This window comes from Fundulus heteroclitus, chromosome 2 (genome assembly GCF_011125445.2).
Source record: "Fundulus heteroclitus isolate FHET01 chromosome 2, MU-UCD_Fhet_4.1, whole genome shotgun sequence".
In the NCBI taxonomy this organism is placed as follows: domain Eukaryota; kingdom Metazoa; phylum Chordata; class Actinopteri; order Cyprinodontiformes; family Fundulidae; genus Fundulus; species Fundulus heteroclitus.
The window spans coordinates 7,626,157-7,642,494 of record NC_046362.1 but is presented as its reverse complement, the minus strand read 5'-3'; the positions used below and the strand labels follow the sequence as shown (position 1 = coordinate 7,642,494).

At 40.5% G+C, this 16,338-nt stretch overlaps 1 protein-coding gene across 4 annotated transcripts in view; it reads right to left on the bottom strand.

Annotated features, from left to right (window-relative positions):
• Window positions 1-205: 205 nt before the first annotated feature.
• Window positions 206-16,338, bottom strand: part of mfge8b (milk fat globule EGF and factor V/VIII domain containing b) — a 28,063-nt gene continuing 11,930 nt past the window's right edge. The window contains exons 4-11 of one of the 4 annotated variants that reach the window (XM_012862509.3): window positions 15,616-15,648; window positions 9,431-9,544; window positions 8,699-8,880; window positions 8,244-8,399; window positions 7,385-7,529; window positions 5,466-5,668; window positions 5,227-5,382; window positions 206-2,865 (exon numbers count right to left, since the gene is read on the bottom strand). In XM_012862509.3, the coding sequence (XP_012717963.2) occupies window positions 2,722-2,865; window positions 5,227-5,382; window positions 5,466-5,668; window positions 7,385-7,529; window positions 8,244-8,399; window positions 8,699-8,880; window positions 9,431-9,544; window positions 15,616-15,648 (1,133 nt within the window). In that variant the 3' untranslated portion in view covers window positions 206-2,721. The remainder of the gene's footprint in view (window positions 2,866-5,226; window positions 5,383-5,465; window positions 5,669-7,384; window positions 7,530-8,243; window positions 8,400-8,698; window positions 8,881-9,430; window positions 9,545-15,615; window positions 15,649-16,338) is intronic. The other 3 variants (XM_012862512.3, XM_012862513.3, XM_012862514.3) reach the window with 3 other exon arrangements.

The window sequence follows — 16,338 nt, the reverse complement described above, 5'->3', positions numbered from 1 at the left end:
GCAGAGTGCACACAGAGGGATTAGGCCCCTGGGCACGCTGAAATGCTAAGCAGCCAAAACGACCCTCGGTGCTTCAGGTCCTTTAATCTTTCACCTTTTAAATGGAAAACAGCCCTCGCAAAATTTACCATTCTTAGTAGTCATATGATCCAAATATTCAAAGCAGACATATTTAACAATACTAAAGAAATTTACACGAGTGATGTGTTTTTAAATTCTTTAATTAAACTTTAGAAGGATATACAAAAGGTCAAACAAAATGGTCTTTTTGTGAACACTGGAATAAAGAGGAACATCAAATCCACTCAAAACTCAAATAAATGTAGAAAACTTTATAAACACAGCAACATTGACTTTTTACTGATCGCTTATAGAAAAAAAAAAAAGATTAAACTATCAGTGACCTTAGCGCAGATAAAATTAAATCATGTGGCCATCGTCAATAAAACGCCTGCAGACGTGAACAGGGTGGCTGTAATAAATATTATAGTGTCTGACATCAGCATCTCAGCGCACACGGCCGTCCCCTCATGCATTTTTAAACATCTTGAATTTATATTCATTGTTATCAGAAACAACACTGTATAATATTGCACGCGCCCAAAATTCATAATTCATGGGATGAAAAGAGTTTGAATGCGGTGAGGGGGGCGGCGGATGCTGATCATCTGGCAGGTTGTGTCAGGTCCAGTGAAAGCGTAGAAATCTGCCCTAATTTGGTTTCTTTTATGTCTTCTAAGCAGGTCTGCAGACCTGAAAGAATACTGGACCCAAAATAAAATAATAAAAAAAGCAAATCATAGGCAGCAAACATCAACATCCACCAATGCTGGCAAACTAAATAAAAATAGTACTATTATATTTTATTACATATATCAAATATCAACATCCAATGTAAAGGCCTCTCTGTCTTTCTAAACTTGGGCCAATTTACTGTCCACATTTTAAACACGATACAAAAGGTTTGATAGTTTAACAATTTCAACAATACAAAATATTAAAACATGAACAAAGTGCCATAAAAAGTGAAACTGAGTGAACGACCCAAAACCAGTAACGCGAGTTAAAGCAACACAGAGAGCAAAGCGGCTTTGACCTGAAGTTACAGCCAGTCGTTTTTCCACTAGCAAGTCTTTGCACTGTTAGTCTCTGAATGTAATACTATTGTTTGGAGAGAAATTGACAATAAACCCACATAGCTAGTGCCATTCCAGGAAATTTAGAATAAAACAGTACCTAAACGGTGTTCTGCAAGACCCAACCAGGGAGGGAAATGATGCTTCAATTGCTGAAATATTCTGTTTATTAACATGAAGATTACAGAATATTTTCCTCATTTAGACAAAAAAAAAAAAGAAAAAAAAATTGTCATATTTCTCAAATGGAAATTAGCAGGTTAGAGCTCAAACGTGGAGCATGATTTAGGCCAGAAAAAGCCAGACTGGTGCATCCCTCATTTAAAGCTTGTCCTATATAAAATTAGTTTGAATCAGTGTATTTCACTAGTTTCTGGATATGCAACCATCATCCCCCGTGTTTACAGCAGATTTGTGATCAATGGGGGATTCGTTTGTGTCTCTGGAAGCCTGCTAAACTGACTGAATGTGATGCTTTAGTAATCAGCCATGGCCAACAATGACCAGGGCTTAACATTCCTCCTTTGTTACGAGGGTCAACACCACTTTAGGTTTTACCAACTCTTCTGTGACTAAACCCATAAATACAGAATCTTGAGGGAAAAAAACAAAACAACAAAAAAAAAAAAAAATAACTACCAAGTGATGACTGACTTCAGCAGCCGGATTTTACTAGTACTTCCAGAGATTAATTAATTTTCCCTACACTTCCTGAGGGTTTATAAATGCTGAGTTTACTCCCTGGACGTCAAACCCAATAAAAAGTGTCTAAAGGAAGATAGAGGAGGGACTTAGGTGGGTTTTACTGTCTTAATCACAGCAGAGAAATGTAAAGAATGCTAAAGCACACATTGTGAGACACATTGAGATGATTGATATATTATCTTTACTCATTTCTTCACCAATATAAAAAACTTTTATTAACAATTTGCTCAATGGAATCACAGCAAACATCTTTACAAGACTGCTAATGTTTCTTGCTAAAATACTTAAAATTATATTTTTTGAGAATACAAAAAGCAACAACAACCATATATCTCAATGCGTCGTTGAAAGAGAATCTACAATCCGAGAATGTGAGCTGAAGGGAGGTTAAGCGTTGGAAAGGAGGATGTGTGGACGCTGTTTGGTGGTGGGTTATGTACATCACCAGCGGTGGGTCTACGAGGTTCACCGTTCCAGGTAGAGCTGATCTAGGATCAGAGTTCAAGCAGCACCAACTGATACACCAGCAGTTCTGTTACCCCTGACTTCTGACACAAGGAAGAAGGAATTGCCACTTTTATTTAATCAAACATGTGGGATAAAACCTGCCCCTGCCCCGTTTGACGAGATCCCAGATTTGATTCAAGACAGAAGAGAAAATAAAAAGCACAGGTAAAGCTGAATCAAGGTCCTGCTCACAGTGGTTGGGGGGGGGGGGGGCAACAACTCCCACCTCTGACCAGCCAGGGTTTTGGTGGTATGCTACGCTATCGTTTGCTGCCCTCTAGGGTTAAGAGCGAGGCAGTGCAGGTATGGCTCAGGAGGAGAGACATAAGGGATCAGAGGGGGAAAGGGAGAGGGAGGCGGGCTCAGGACCGCGCTACTCATCACAGCCCAGAAGCTCCATTCGGAGGGTGATGCGCTCGTGCCATTCCCAAGGCAGGACGCGGACGTAGCGGCTGTAGAACGGAGGCTCAAAGATGTTCTTCTTGTGAACGTTGTTGTCGCTGTTACCAGGAAAGATCTGGACCACAGGAGGAGGAAAAAAAGATGTATGTAAAAAGCATAGCAACACAACACTTCTTGGGTAGTTTTAGATAGTTTTACAATGAAAATTATATTTAAAGTTAGTGTTTGATTATAATTCTGTATATGCCGAGTCATTATTTTTTACTTTTAAGTAACACCTGAACGCATCATGATCAGAATTTGGCAGACTGCTGAATATAATCATGTTTAATGATAGTGCTTTAACCTTTTCACATTGTATCACAACAGCAAACTCCAACCTATATGATTGTAGTTGTATGTGACAGACCAAGGAAAAAATGCATAATAGTGAAATGGAAGTGAAAGCAAACTACATGGATTTAAAAAGTTGTATAAAAATGGAAATAATTTTTATTTAGCCTCTGTTGTCAGTACTTTAGGGAACATTTTTCCTCTGCAGTTACAGCTGCAAGTCCTTCAGGGTATGTCCAGCTTTTTTTCCCCCACATAACAGTCACTGATTGGGCAAGTTCTCCTACTCAGAAAGATGAGGTCTGTAATTTTCATCATAGGTACACGTCAACCATGAGAGATAAAATGAGAATAAAATCCAGGAAATCACATTGTAGGATTTTTAAAGAATTTATTTATAAATCATGGTGGAAAATAAGTGTTTGGTCAATAACAAAAGTTTAACTCAATACTTTGTAGCATAACATTTGTTGGCAGTGACAGAGGTCAAACGTTTCCTGTAAGTCTTCACCAGGTTTGCACACACTGCAGCTGGTATATTAGCCCATTCCTCCATGCAGATCTCCAGAGCAGGGATGTTTTGGGGCAACACAGACTTTCATCTCCCTCCAGGAACTTTCTGTGGGGTTGAGGTCTGGAGACCAGCTAGGCAACTCCAGGGCCATGAAATGCTTTTTACAACAGCCATTGCGTTGTCCGAGCGGTCTGTCTGGGATCATAGTCATGCTGGAAGACCCAGCCATGTTCCATCTTCACTGGTGGAAGGAGGTTTTGTCTTAAAATCTCAAGATACATGGCCCGTTCATTCTTCCTTTCACAAGGATCGGTCGTCCTGTCCCCTTTGCAGAAAGACAGGCCCACAGCATGATGTTTCCACCACCATGCTTCACAGTGGGTTTGATGTTCCTGGGATGCAACTCAGCATTCTTCTTCCTCCAAACACGACGAGTTGAGTTTGTGCCAAAAGTTCTAGTTTGGTTTCATCTGACCTCATGATAATCTCCTAATCCTCTTCTGGATCATCAATGCGCTGTCTGATAAAGTTCAGACGGGCCTGGACATGCACTGGCTCAAGCAGGGGGACACGCCTGACACTGCAGGATTTGAGTCCCTCTCGGTGAGCTGATGGTGGTCTTTGTTACTTTGGGACCAGCTCTCTGCAGGTCCTTCATCAGGTCGCTCCGTGTACTTCTGGGATTTCTGCTCACCCCATGGGATGAGATCTTGCGTGGGTCCCCAGATGGAGGGAGATCATCAATGGTCTTGTGTGTCCTCCATTTTCTTACAATCACTCCCACCCTTGATTTATTCACACCAACTTGCTGCCTGTTGTAAAATTGACTCTGCTCAGCCTGGAGCAGGTCTACAATTTTCTTCCTGGGGTCTATCGGCAGCTCTTTGGTCTTGGCCATGGTTGAGGTTGGGGTATGACTCTTGGAGGCTGTGGACAGGTGTCTTTTATAAAGATAATGAGTTCAAGCAGCTATTGATTTAATTTGCCTCTGGGTTAACAAAGTATTTTTGAATTGAATTAATACATGTAAAGAGTGGAGGACAGCAGAGCTTCTTAAAGAAGAAATTACAGGTCTGTGAGGGCCAGACGTCTTGCTTGTTTGTGGATGACCAAATACTTATTTTTCACCATAGTTTACAGTTAGATTCAAAGCCTACAATGTTTTGTTTTTTTGTTTCTCGTAGTTGAGGTGTACCCATGATGAAAATTACAGACCTCTCATCTTTTGAATTAGGAGAACTTGCACAGTGGCTGACTAAATACCTATTTGATGCACTGTAAGAGACTAAAATGTTTGCTTATTCCTTTCTGTAAAATAGCTCAAGCTCAGTCAGATTTGAACAAGGCTGTCTCCTCCAAAAAAAAACACATACAACACAACATTAAAGCAGCAGGAGTTTTGAGATTCCTGGTATCACCATCAGATTGTACCCTACCTAGCAGCTGGAACTTTTCGTTTTCTTTTAAGTGAATAATGCTGCTGAAGCTTTTGTAGTTAATTTAACTAAAGATAATTTTTCCAATCAGCTTATTTATGCGTTTCAATATTTACTTTATCTTTAATGAAAATTAGTTGTTTTTTTGTGGGGGGGGGGGGGGGGGGGGGACAGACTGTATAGATGTACCAACCTTGTCTGTGCCCGTGGTCGCATCCTTCAGTATAGTCCAGGACCTTCCGTCATTACTGTGGGCTACTTTGAACGACGACACAAACTGGATAGAGCCAAAGTCTTTTGCCCCCTGAGTGACGATTCCCGTTATCTTCTTGGGAGACAACAGGTCCACCTAAAACACAACGAACCACTTTACAAAAACAGCACGGCAGACTCAAAAAACCAAAACAGCCACACCGGAACGTTCTCTCCCACCTGCAGCCATTCGGACCGGCTGTTGGTGGCGGGAATCCAAGCGTTGGTCTTGCCCTGCTTGTCCAGGCGGGCGTAGTGTGGCAGCCACGTGAATGCGTCGATGCCCCAGGTGCGGAAGGTGCTGGAGGCGGTGATCTGACGGTCCGACACCAGCCGAGACTTCACGCCCATGGGCTCTGAACAACCTGGAGTGTTTGAATACACTGCGGAGGTGAGACCGGGAAAGGAAAAAAAAGAGACAGAGGAAGAGGAGCGGAAAGAAGCGGAAGGAAAGCATGATGGAAGAGGATGGAGAAGAAGCAGCTCAGGCCAGCCGGTGATGTGAAGCAGCAAACGTCAAAACGACAATAAGGAGGATGAGAGCAGCAGGTGCATTGGATTAGAATATGGTGACCAGATGCAGAACTGGAGATACAATCAGAAGCTTTTAATTTTTGTAACATGTTGCTACTGGAGGAGCAGAGGCAACATCACTCAGGTAAAACCCTACTTTACACCAACTTCCCCACTTACTAATTTAAACCTTCTGGGTTAAAACCACTATGAATCACCAACAGGTCCCTGTGGAAATTGACTCTGCTGCTGCCAACTAGCAGTTAAATATAATAATAAAAAATATATTTACAATTTCAACCCAATGTCTCATATTGAAAAGGTAGTCAAAGGTATTCCCTTATAATGACTAAATTAAAGTATACTAAAAAAGAAGTCCCCATCAATGAGGACTCCTTTGCCCCGATGCTAACTTTTAAATTGAAAATGTTCTAAAGCTAAATTTCATGCCACCAGTTTTAGAAACAGATAAAAATATTGACTATTAAATTTAGAAAGGCGCTAAGGTGAAAGGAGCAAATTAACCCAAAGGAACTTATTTTGTGGATTTGCCTAAATAGATAGCTGAGTCACTCTCTGTCAGTAACAACGTTCTCACAGAGGGGTTTGTCGTTAAAGATGGTAGTTCTTGGTTATGGTGCCTTCACTGAATAGAAAAAGCTCAGTTCTTGAGTTTCTGACCAGCCAGTAAACAGTCAGAGGCGGTCTAACAGAAAACCTGATTCCAGTTACCCGGTCCTTGGTGCATGTCTAAGCAGAAGGTAACCAGACTCTGAAGTCTGTTTTAGAGATCTCTAAAAGTTTGCTGCAATGATCCTGGGTTTTTGTCACACAGCTAATGTGGCAGCATGTAAATTACTTGGCTACTGAACCTTTCTGACAGCAGCTCTGTCTTCTATTAAACAAACTGAAACGTGATTTCATGCAGTAAACACAAATGAAATCCAGTAGGTAAAAGTGCATTAAAATGGTGTAATAAAAAAAAAAAATAAATAAATAAAAAATGCCAGACAGGAATAAATTACTGTTTAGAGCAGACATCCCTTAAATAAAGCTACTAATATAAAATGGTATCAGTGTGATAGGTAGGAGGGAGGAAGAGACACTGATGTGAGAAATTAAGCAACGGTCAAAAGAAAAACAAACGTCCAACAGTGCAAAAGCCCAGTGAGTTCAAAGGAAGCACGCTGGCACATGAGAGAAACAAAAGGCGAACAGACATTTGCTGCGGCTCAGGAAAAACATGAAAGAACCAAAATAAATGGAACCATAAAGATCTGTCTTGAACATATTAAGACTTTTTCCCCGTTTGCCCGTAGAATATATGTACAGTCACTAGGGCGGGAATAAATGAATCTTGGATTTGACCAAGACACCAATTAATGGTCTTCAGAGGAATGCATCAGTGTATTCCCCGCAGGGTAGAAAAACCTTTGAAATATGTTCAATTTCTGAGCGCAAAGAGGAAACAGGGGCTAATAACCAGCAGATAAAAGTTCTAGCTAACTGGACTCCTCATCTAAATGAAGCTCATTTCAGCCAGAGATGAGCCGATAACTGTGCTTGGTGCATCTGTGCGTGTTTACCGTTGAGTTCACAGCCCACCAGCTCCATGCGCATGGTGCAGGCCTTGCGACACACAACAGGAATGATGCGGATGTACTGTGCGATGATCGGCGGGTCAAACAGGTTGGTCTTAGGGCTGTCATTGTCCACGTTCCCCACAAAGAGCTATGAAAAAGGGAGGTGTTGAAAAATTCTGGTGATTGTTCAGATCATTCGGCAGCAGAGATAGATTTAAAAAAAAAAAAATGTAAAAGGAATGAAGGGATTACTGATGTCCAGAGCCTTCAAAATTAGTCATACTCTAAACTTTTCCACATTTTATAACAAACACAAACTTCTAAATATTTCAATGAGATTTCGTGTGATAAATTATACATACAAGATTTTTTACAGCATTTTGAAGGCATGATGTTCAACTTTCTTCATCCCACAATGTCATTTACAATACCACCATACAGCTTCTATCCATCCAATCTTACTGAGCTCCAGTCAGCTTTTCTTAAACCTAAATTTTCAGGTTTTTGGCCCAGTTTGCCACTTGGTTTGAGTCTAAAAGGCTTCCCATGGCATGACGCTGCCATCTCTGTTTCAGAAGAGTGTTGTCAGGGTGGATTTTGTTCAAAGGCATCAATGAATGGGGCCACACTGTAGATTTTCCATTTAGAAAAACCTTTGAAAACTATGTTTCACATTTCTTCCACTTCACTATCATGTTCTACTTTGTTAGTCTATCACATTAAAAAGCATGAAGAGTTAAAAATAAATCAGTCTGGCTTAGTCTGGTGTATCTTGAAAAAACAATACTGAACGATTTAATTCTGATCAGTTTAAAGCTTTCTTGGATATGACAGAGCCACGTTTTCTCCTCCATGTCCTTACCTGGTCCGTTCTCTGCCCTCCAGTCCTGTACATGGTGTACGTCTTGCCATCCAGACTGGAAGCCACTTTGAAGGCCTTAATGAATTCTGCTGTGCCAATGCGACTGGCACCCTGCATCACCATGCCTGTGAAGCGCATCTTTCTCTGCATGTTGATCTACAAGCAGACGGCAAAGAAGGGTTATTTTTATTTATAAAGCAAACTTGAAATGAGTTCTGGCATCAAAGCAGGTCAAGTCAGGCTGATCATTAAAAAGATGTACGACTAAGTAGAATCAAAAAGGAAGAGTCTTCCCAATGTTTCAACAATCTATAAAACAGGAACCTTAGAGTGGTTTAGATTTTAATCTTAACTATAAACCACTACTGCAGTTTTAAATCCTGCATCTTTCATCTGCCCTGTTATCCCCTTGAGTCCAAAGTGCTCATGGTACGCTGAAATAAATCACTGGAGACCTCTATCCATGGATTCTTGTCATGAGCCGCTGCGCTCCATGCGTTGACCAGTCCTGTATTGTGGAGACGGGCAAGCTCCGGGCCCCATCGCTGCAGGCCCAGCATGGTGTAGCGGACTGATGAGGCTGAGATCTGGGACTCGGCGATGCCCCCTCCCTCCATTCCCAGGAGAGAAATACAGCCTGCAGATGAGAGATGGTGTGAACGTTCAGCCTCTAACGTTTAACAATGAAGGTTATTTCTCTTTGTATGGTGACCTTGTGTTACTTGAAATAAAAATGATTATTATTATGATTGTTGTCATTTGAAAACTTCTAAGAATTTCGGTCACAAATTTTCTTTGAGTGACACAGAAGAAGGGAAAAATAATGCACTGTTAGGCACTACAGATCGTTTTCTACATCACAGCTTTACACAGACAGTAAAACTTGCAGCACTTTAGGAAAAATCCTTTAGGACACAGCACTGAATCAGCAAAGTATAAAAAAAATAAAAAAAAAAAAAAAAAAAAAAAAGTATTGATCCTCACTCAAAGCGAGCCATTTTTATTCTACTCATCGATCATGCTCAAGCTTCGCAGTTGGCCATCTTCCCAGCCTAATTACCTTTGGTTTAGCCTTTCACTTCTGTTGCAATTCTTCCATCGTGTCACTGATCCCCCCCATTCAAGCATTTCTACTATTAAGTAGGAGCGTTTTGTAAGACAATGATGTGCAAGTCAATTACACTTACGCAGTTGGCAATGTTTGCCCACATATGGAGAGGGGCAGTGGCATTTGAAATCTCCATCCAAGTCCCTGCAGGTGCCGCCGTTCTCACAGGGCTGGTTAGCACAGTCGTTTACATCTGCAGAGAGGTTATTCACGTTGTAATTTACTGCAGACAAGGACCATCAGGTCCATTTCATAGAAAAGTCAGTGTGAGAAATGTGAGGGGTGCTAGACGTCATGCTTTAAGCAAGCTTACAGTGCCTTGCAAAAGTATTCATGCTTCTTCAACAAAGCCACACCAGCCCACTTCCAACAACAAAGTTCAATCAATTATACTGGTACTTTATGTGATGGCCTAACTTAAAGTAATGTAGGATTGTGAACTGAAACATAATGATACAGAACCATTTTTAAGCCTATATAGATGTTAAATGTTTGGAGTTTTTCTTCAGCCCCTCTCACTGACTGGGCCATGTTAACATGACTATGCTTTGATCTAAACCAGGAGTTACCAACCTTTGTGAAACTGAGAGCTACTTCACTGGTGCGTCGTACAGAGGGCTACCAGTACTGACCATTTAACTAGAAGAGTCAGAGTTTACCTTAACTTTATGTGAAATAAATACATTATTCATGGTTTGTTATAGTCATTTTTAAATCTATATAAATGTAAGTGTGAATAAACAGAAAGAGTAACGGAATAAAATAAAGTTTTAGATGCAGCTCACTGGTGGATTGTGCTTGTTGTTGATGACCCCTGATCTAAACCATCCATTGCTGCTCTGGCGGTAGCCTTAAGGTCATCATCTTGCTTTAAGGCAATCCTCTGCCCTAGTCTTAAATTCTTTGCAGTCTCCAACAGGTTTTCTTCAAGGACTGTCCTTTATACAGCTCCACCCATCTTCTATGCATTCTGACCAGAATGCACGACTAATAGTTGTCCTGCTGAAGAAATGTTAAGGTAGCGGGTTCTAACTGGGTTCTTTTTAGGGATAGAGTTAGGGAAGTAAATGCTTTTTTTGAAAAAATAAAATAAAATTAAAATAAAAAATAATGAGAAAGAATCAATTGTAGTTTGTGGCTATAACATGGCAAGATGAGTAAACGTTCACTGTGCATGAATAATTTGGGAAGGCACTGTAGCTGAAGCCAAACCAAGACCACAGCTGGGGAGGAAAGAAGGTTAGTAAAGAAAAATTATATCTACTTAGTGAGTTCATGCAATCCTAAAAAAAAAACTGATGTGGTACGAAAGGTCCAGCTGCACCAGGAGATCATGTGGTTAAGCAGCTGATTATGTAACAAATGCTACCAGAAAGAAAATCTGTTCCACAGCATCAAGGAAAAGTTTAGTGCAGTGTACTATGTGCTTATTTTTTCCCTGCAGTTCATTCTGTCAACTCATGGTGGCGCCCCTAAACACAGTCACATTTAAAAAAAAAAAAAAAAAAAAAAAAATCAGATTAATCAGTGGTGAAAGCAAATGAGCAGTATGAAATAAAATTATGGTTTTATTTCTGAGCCATGAAACCTTTTGGTGTGATTAAACCTGCTCTGAACGTTCTTGTGACCAACGATGTATTTAAAAAAAAAACGAGGCTCAGTTTCATCTGTGTACAAATGCCAGCATATAGAGGACGTTTGAACACATCTATGGCTTCAACCCTCATTGGTTACCGTCATTACTGAGTAAGATGCACAAGCCAACCATTACCCAGATGTAATGTTTCTAACCAGCAAATACACACATGGTTTCATCTTACCACCCACACGCTGCCTCTATAAATAGCTCTGTGTCTAAACAGTTATTTTCACTCATCATAGAAGGAATGTAGTAATTTTGAAATGTGCAGCCATAAGCCCTGGATAATTAGGTCCACTGGTGTTTGACACAGAGAGTCCGGATTCCTTAATAAAACCAACAATTACAACCACCCCGGGGATTTTCAAGTTTTACAGGAACACTTTAAAAAAGGAAAATTAGCAACATAGTAAACGATGTGCAGAATAACTGAACTGAATTCTCCAAGTCAGATACCAGAAAAACAGACATAATTCCACTAGTAAAGGTTTATTGATTGGCTGCAGAGAAGTCTGCTGAGTGGTGACTGCTGAAGGAGTTTAAAACCTAACCATAATTCTGATTAAAAGACAATGCAAAAAAGGGAGGCCTCTATGAATGGCATCAGATTTTTAAAACGGACTCCGGTTGGGGTGCACCAGCTGGAGACCCTCTCTGGTCTAATGGGATTGAGCACCGACTGCGTGGCGTAGCCTCCGGAGTTTAATCCATTAACCTAAGGGGTAGGCAAAGGGAGCAGCCAGAGGTGCATACATGTCAGTCTCACAAAAGTAAAGAACTTGTGCAACCGTTATGTGCAACTCAAGAAACAAATCAAAAGCCAGAGGTTAGGCCAATAGCAGTGCGTAACAAGGATAAACTTAATCAGTTTAAACAATTTACTACCTTAATGTTGAAAAATCTGTTTCTCTGTATGCGTAAAAAAAATGACAGTAATTTTGGGGACCTTGTTTGAAACCTGATCCTGAACAAAGCATGGGTCCCCTGACTGTGCATGTGACGAGCAGCAAAGCCATCTTCATCCAGATTCAGCCCACATCCTGTTATGCTGTCCAACAAAAGCAATGCTGTGAATACCTCAGATGTAAGGGCTAAACCAGCAAGGTATAACGAGGCTTCTTTAGTCCCGTGCCGGTCTCTTCACCCCTTCACCATTTTGTACCTTTGAGCTTTTAAATAAGAAGTATGACATGCAGTCTTTTGCCATAGGACATTTCATATTGAAGATGTTCCCATTTCTCTCACCTCAGGGGACACTTTGTACCCTTATTTGACAACCAATGATTGAATGTCCTTTTTCCTTTCCCCCACTAACATACCACTTTTAGCAACTATGGCTCTATGAAGCCAATCAATTAAACCTGCAGATCGCTCAAAACTGTTATAACCAACATGTTTCTAAACAGACCCAAATCGGGATCAGAGTTAAAATCAACAGAAACAGAGTAATACAAAGTTTTAAAAAGGAAATGATACTCAACTACCTTAACTCCTACGTGAGATTAAGACCATTTTATGACTAATTAAAACTTGCATGATGGATGAAAGACAATGATATGCAATAGTTAAGATCATAATGGTCTGTTGTCAGGTACTATAGGACAGTGGGGTGTGGGGGGGGGGGGGGGGGGGGGGGAACAAAAAGGCGACACATAGGGAGAAATGGGGGTACAAATTGTCCGAGGACTGAATATACAAAAAGCCTCTTTAGTCTTCTACTCCTTTACTACAGCCAGTGTCAACATGTAACAATTAAAATTGTAATAGGACAGCAGGATCAATATATTTTAGTGATTTTATGTGTTGATTATTGCGATTATGATTTTACTGTGATTAAACATTCTTACTTTTCTCTTTTTCATGTTTCCATAATTTTCCACTTTCAGCATCTTTACTAATATCTATAACTGCATTTGGGAATCCATGGCAGTCTGTCCAAATACATTAGAATGCATAACACTTCAGTTCTTAGCAATATTTAATCTGTACACACCGATATTGCACTGATGACTGATTTAATAAATCATGCAGCCTTAATCTTTCACTGCTGCTAACATAGGAAGAAAGGTTCATATACTAACCAAACCACTGAAGCCTCCTCCAATAAAAACCCTGAAAAAGTTTCCAGATATCCCGTTTTCAGTTTGCTGTGGACTGGACAGGGAGTGCCAGTTCAACCCAAAATAGCTCTGATCTGGCTGCCCCTGTGGAGGTATAGTGAGCTCCGAGAAGCGTTTTGAAACTGTTGGGATTCTTAAATCTGCAAAGTCCAAATGATTATTACACCTACTTTAGGACTTGGCTTTTTGGCAATTGATGAAACATTTCAACAGACATAAGCTCACAGCATCTCAGAATATGTACTTTAAAAGCACACAGACACCAAACATATTTATAACCATCCTAAATCCCAAGGATTGCAAGTTTTGTTAGAAATGATGTAAACGGCAAGCCTTATACGGTAAAAAGGAAATATATTGCAGTCCTCCTTGGCGAGCAACTACGATATTAGCAACTATGATAGTTTTCCCAAGTTATTTATCTAAGAGCATACAATCTCTAATGAAAGCATGCGTCACATTAGCTATAATAAGAGCATATTTAGCTCAGACAAAAATAAACCAGGAAATGCAATCATCCCTCTCCATCCAAACCATGACAGGGCAAGAACACATGCCAACACCCCGTATGTATTCATTAGCGCCCATGGAGCCCCGTCTGTTCACACAACCACATCCTGGGAGGAGGGAACACTCTCCTATAAACTGCTGAGAGATTAGTTCACTCATTATGGGGTGACTCCCAAAAAGTAAAAAAAAATAAAAAAAATAAATAAAAAAAAAAAGCCTAAAGCTGATCTGAAATCTTTGGCTTTAGACGACTATAAACAGGAAGAAGGCTCCTTCCCTCACCATTTCCATCCATCTGCTTTGGCCACAAGTGAACAGCTACTGACATTTCTCTCCCTCTAGCTTTCAATCGCCGTTTCTTGAGTCGCGTATTCCAACACACACTTAAACACGCTTCCTTCCCTCTGCCACCCATAGAGCCACTTAGCCCAGTTTGACAGGGCCGTCAGAAATGCCACAGTCAGACCTGAGTAGCGAGTGTGACATTGTAAAGAGGGCAGACTTAATTCACCGTTCCGCCTCCGGATTCACTTTTTCGCCCGGCAACAGCAGCAGAGCTGACGTTTCCAACATTCATTGTGGACTGCCACTTTCTGTTGGCCAGATTTGGTTATTCATGTGGGATGTGCAGCGCGCATGTGATTAAGCTTCTTCTGTCGGAGATTTGTTTTCCCCTCATCCGTTTCTCAGGGGATTCATAAATACAAACGAGAACCTTTGATCTAAAATGCTTTTGAACTTCTATTTGACAGTTGACCTTAAATCTAAGGGATCAAATGTGACCACTTGTCACCATCTACTCAATTTTATTTATTTTTTCCCCCACTTCTTTTGCATTTTGTCAGCACTATGCAAAGCCATATTTTGTTTTCTTAACTGTGTCATCAAAAATTTCACTAAAGAAGCAGAACAAATTGTTCACGCTACAAGAACAGAGCCTACAGTTATGATTTATGTCCACTTGTCTGTTATGTGTGGACTGACGATCAAATCATCCCTTGCATTTAGTTTTTTTTTTTTGCTTGAATAAATCAAAAGGTCAGCAAAAAAATAAAAAAATAAAAAATCTTTAAAAGAGGGGCAGATAAAAAACACTGGACGAAAAGGGTATAGAAAAAGCAACTCTTGTGCAAATAAGATAATGAATAAGTAGTAGATACCCTGATGTGCAATCATTAACTAACCTTTATTACAAAGTAGCAGCTGGCTTTTATTAATTGTGGTCAATACAAAGCTCTTTATGCTCAAGCCCATTATACCCTGAGACACGAACAGTAAAGAGCACCTCGACTCTCACTTCTGTCAACCCATTCTGACCTCGCAGTCCACATGGGATTTTCCATAACTCAGCATAGTCACATTAGCTCGTCATATTGTTAGAGGGGAAGTGAGGTTTTATCCAATTAGAGTAGATGGCTCCTCTGCAGGGGGCTGTTAATCTAACAGCCGAGTAAATTTAACTGCTAAATGACTTGTGGATGAATAGATTTTAATGGGCTGTGATTTGTGGCTTTTGCGGGCATAAGCAAAAATGCAAACGGATAGCTCGGTTGTATTTAAAAGTTAAATAAGACAGTCTGCAAGTTAAGTTTCACTCTAGGGATTCGGGGTCAGAATAGATGGTGTGGAAAGGACCTAACTGGCTCGAGCGCTATGAGAGTACTCCAACAAAAGGGTTTGAGGCATGTGTGACAAATGTTTTAGTAAAATAGGCTCCGCGCTGTCAGCCAGGGTGAAATGATTAAAATGTGGTGCATCTAAAGCAGAAATACCACTTTTATGTCCCTAGCCTTGACTCCCAAACAACTCCTTGTTGTGAGAGATAAAGCTGTACTCGGTGATTATCCCATCTGTGTGTATGTGTGGTCTTGAATTCCACTACCTCTCCATGCAGCCAAGAAAACAAAGAACGTCTAGATCTCAGGGTGGAAAAAGAGAAGACAGCAAGGCAGGCACACATGTACATGTTTTCTTAAGCTTCACTTCCACCGTTACCTTTTGCAGAATTTAAATTTGCTCCCTGGACACCTAGGGAAAAAATAAATTTATAATCAAACAAAATATGTTTTAACCTTTTCAAAAGAGGTCTGACATAGTCTTTAACAAATTTGTATTAAGTGTACATTTGGCCACTGTTTTTCAAACAAACAGTAGCCATCTGTCTGTGTGTGCATGACAGGAGGCGTTAGAGGAGCGCAGCACATGTTTTCACTGTTGTCTCTCTGTTGGGCTGACCCTGGATGAACCCACATGGTCTTAGAAAGCAACCGAGAGGACAACAACTGTCCTACTGCTCCGTTCTCATAACGTTTGCCTACGTGTTCGGCTGCCATCCATTTAGCTCAGAACTCTGGTGTGGGGAAGACGTCCCAACCAAGTTAAACTTCCAGCTATAGGTCAGTCACATTTGCCATTGCAAATTATTTTGTCACCGATTTACTGAGATGCAAAACGTCTGAAGGACAAAGAACTCAATCTTTACATCTTTCAATAAGTATTAACAGCCATGTTGGACTTTTGGAGTGGGGTTGGTGTGGGATGTGAAAATCTCTGGATGATTTTTTTCCCCCCTTTTTTTAACACTTAGAACTCTAAAACCCCCATATTAATCCTAATTGGGACAAAGCTAAATTGATGGTTGTTATTAAAGTACATTTAAAACTTAAGTGTAGTGCTATGTCTTTATTCATATCCTTCCCCACCAATTTAACAAACATA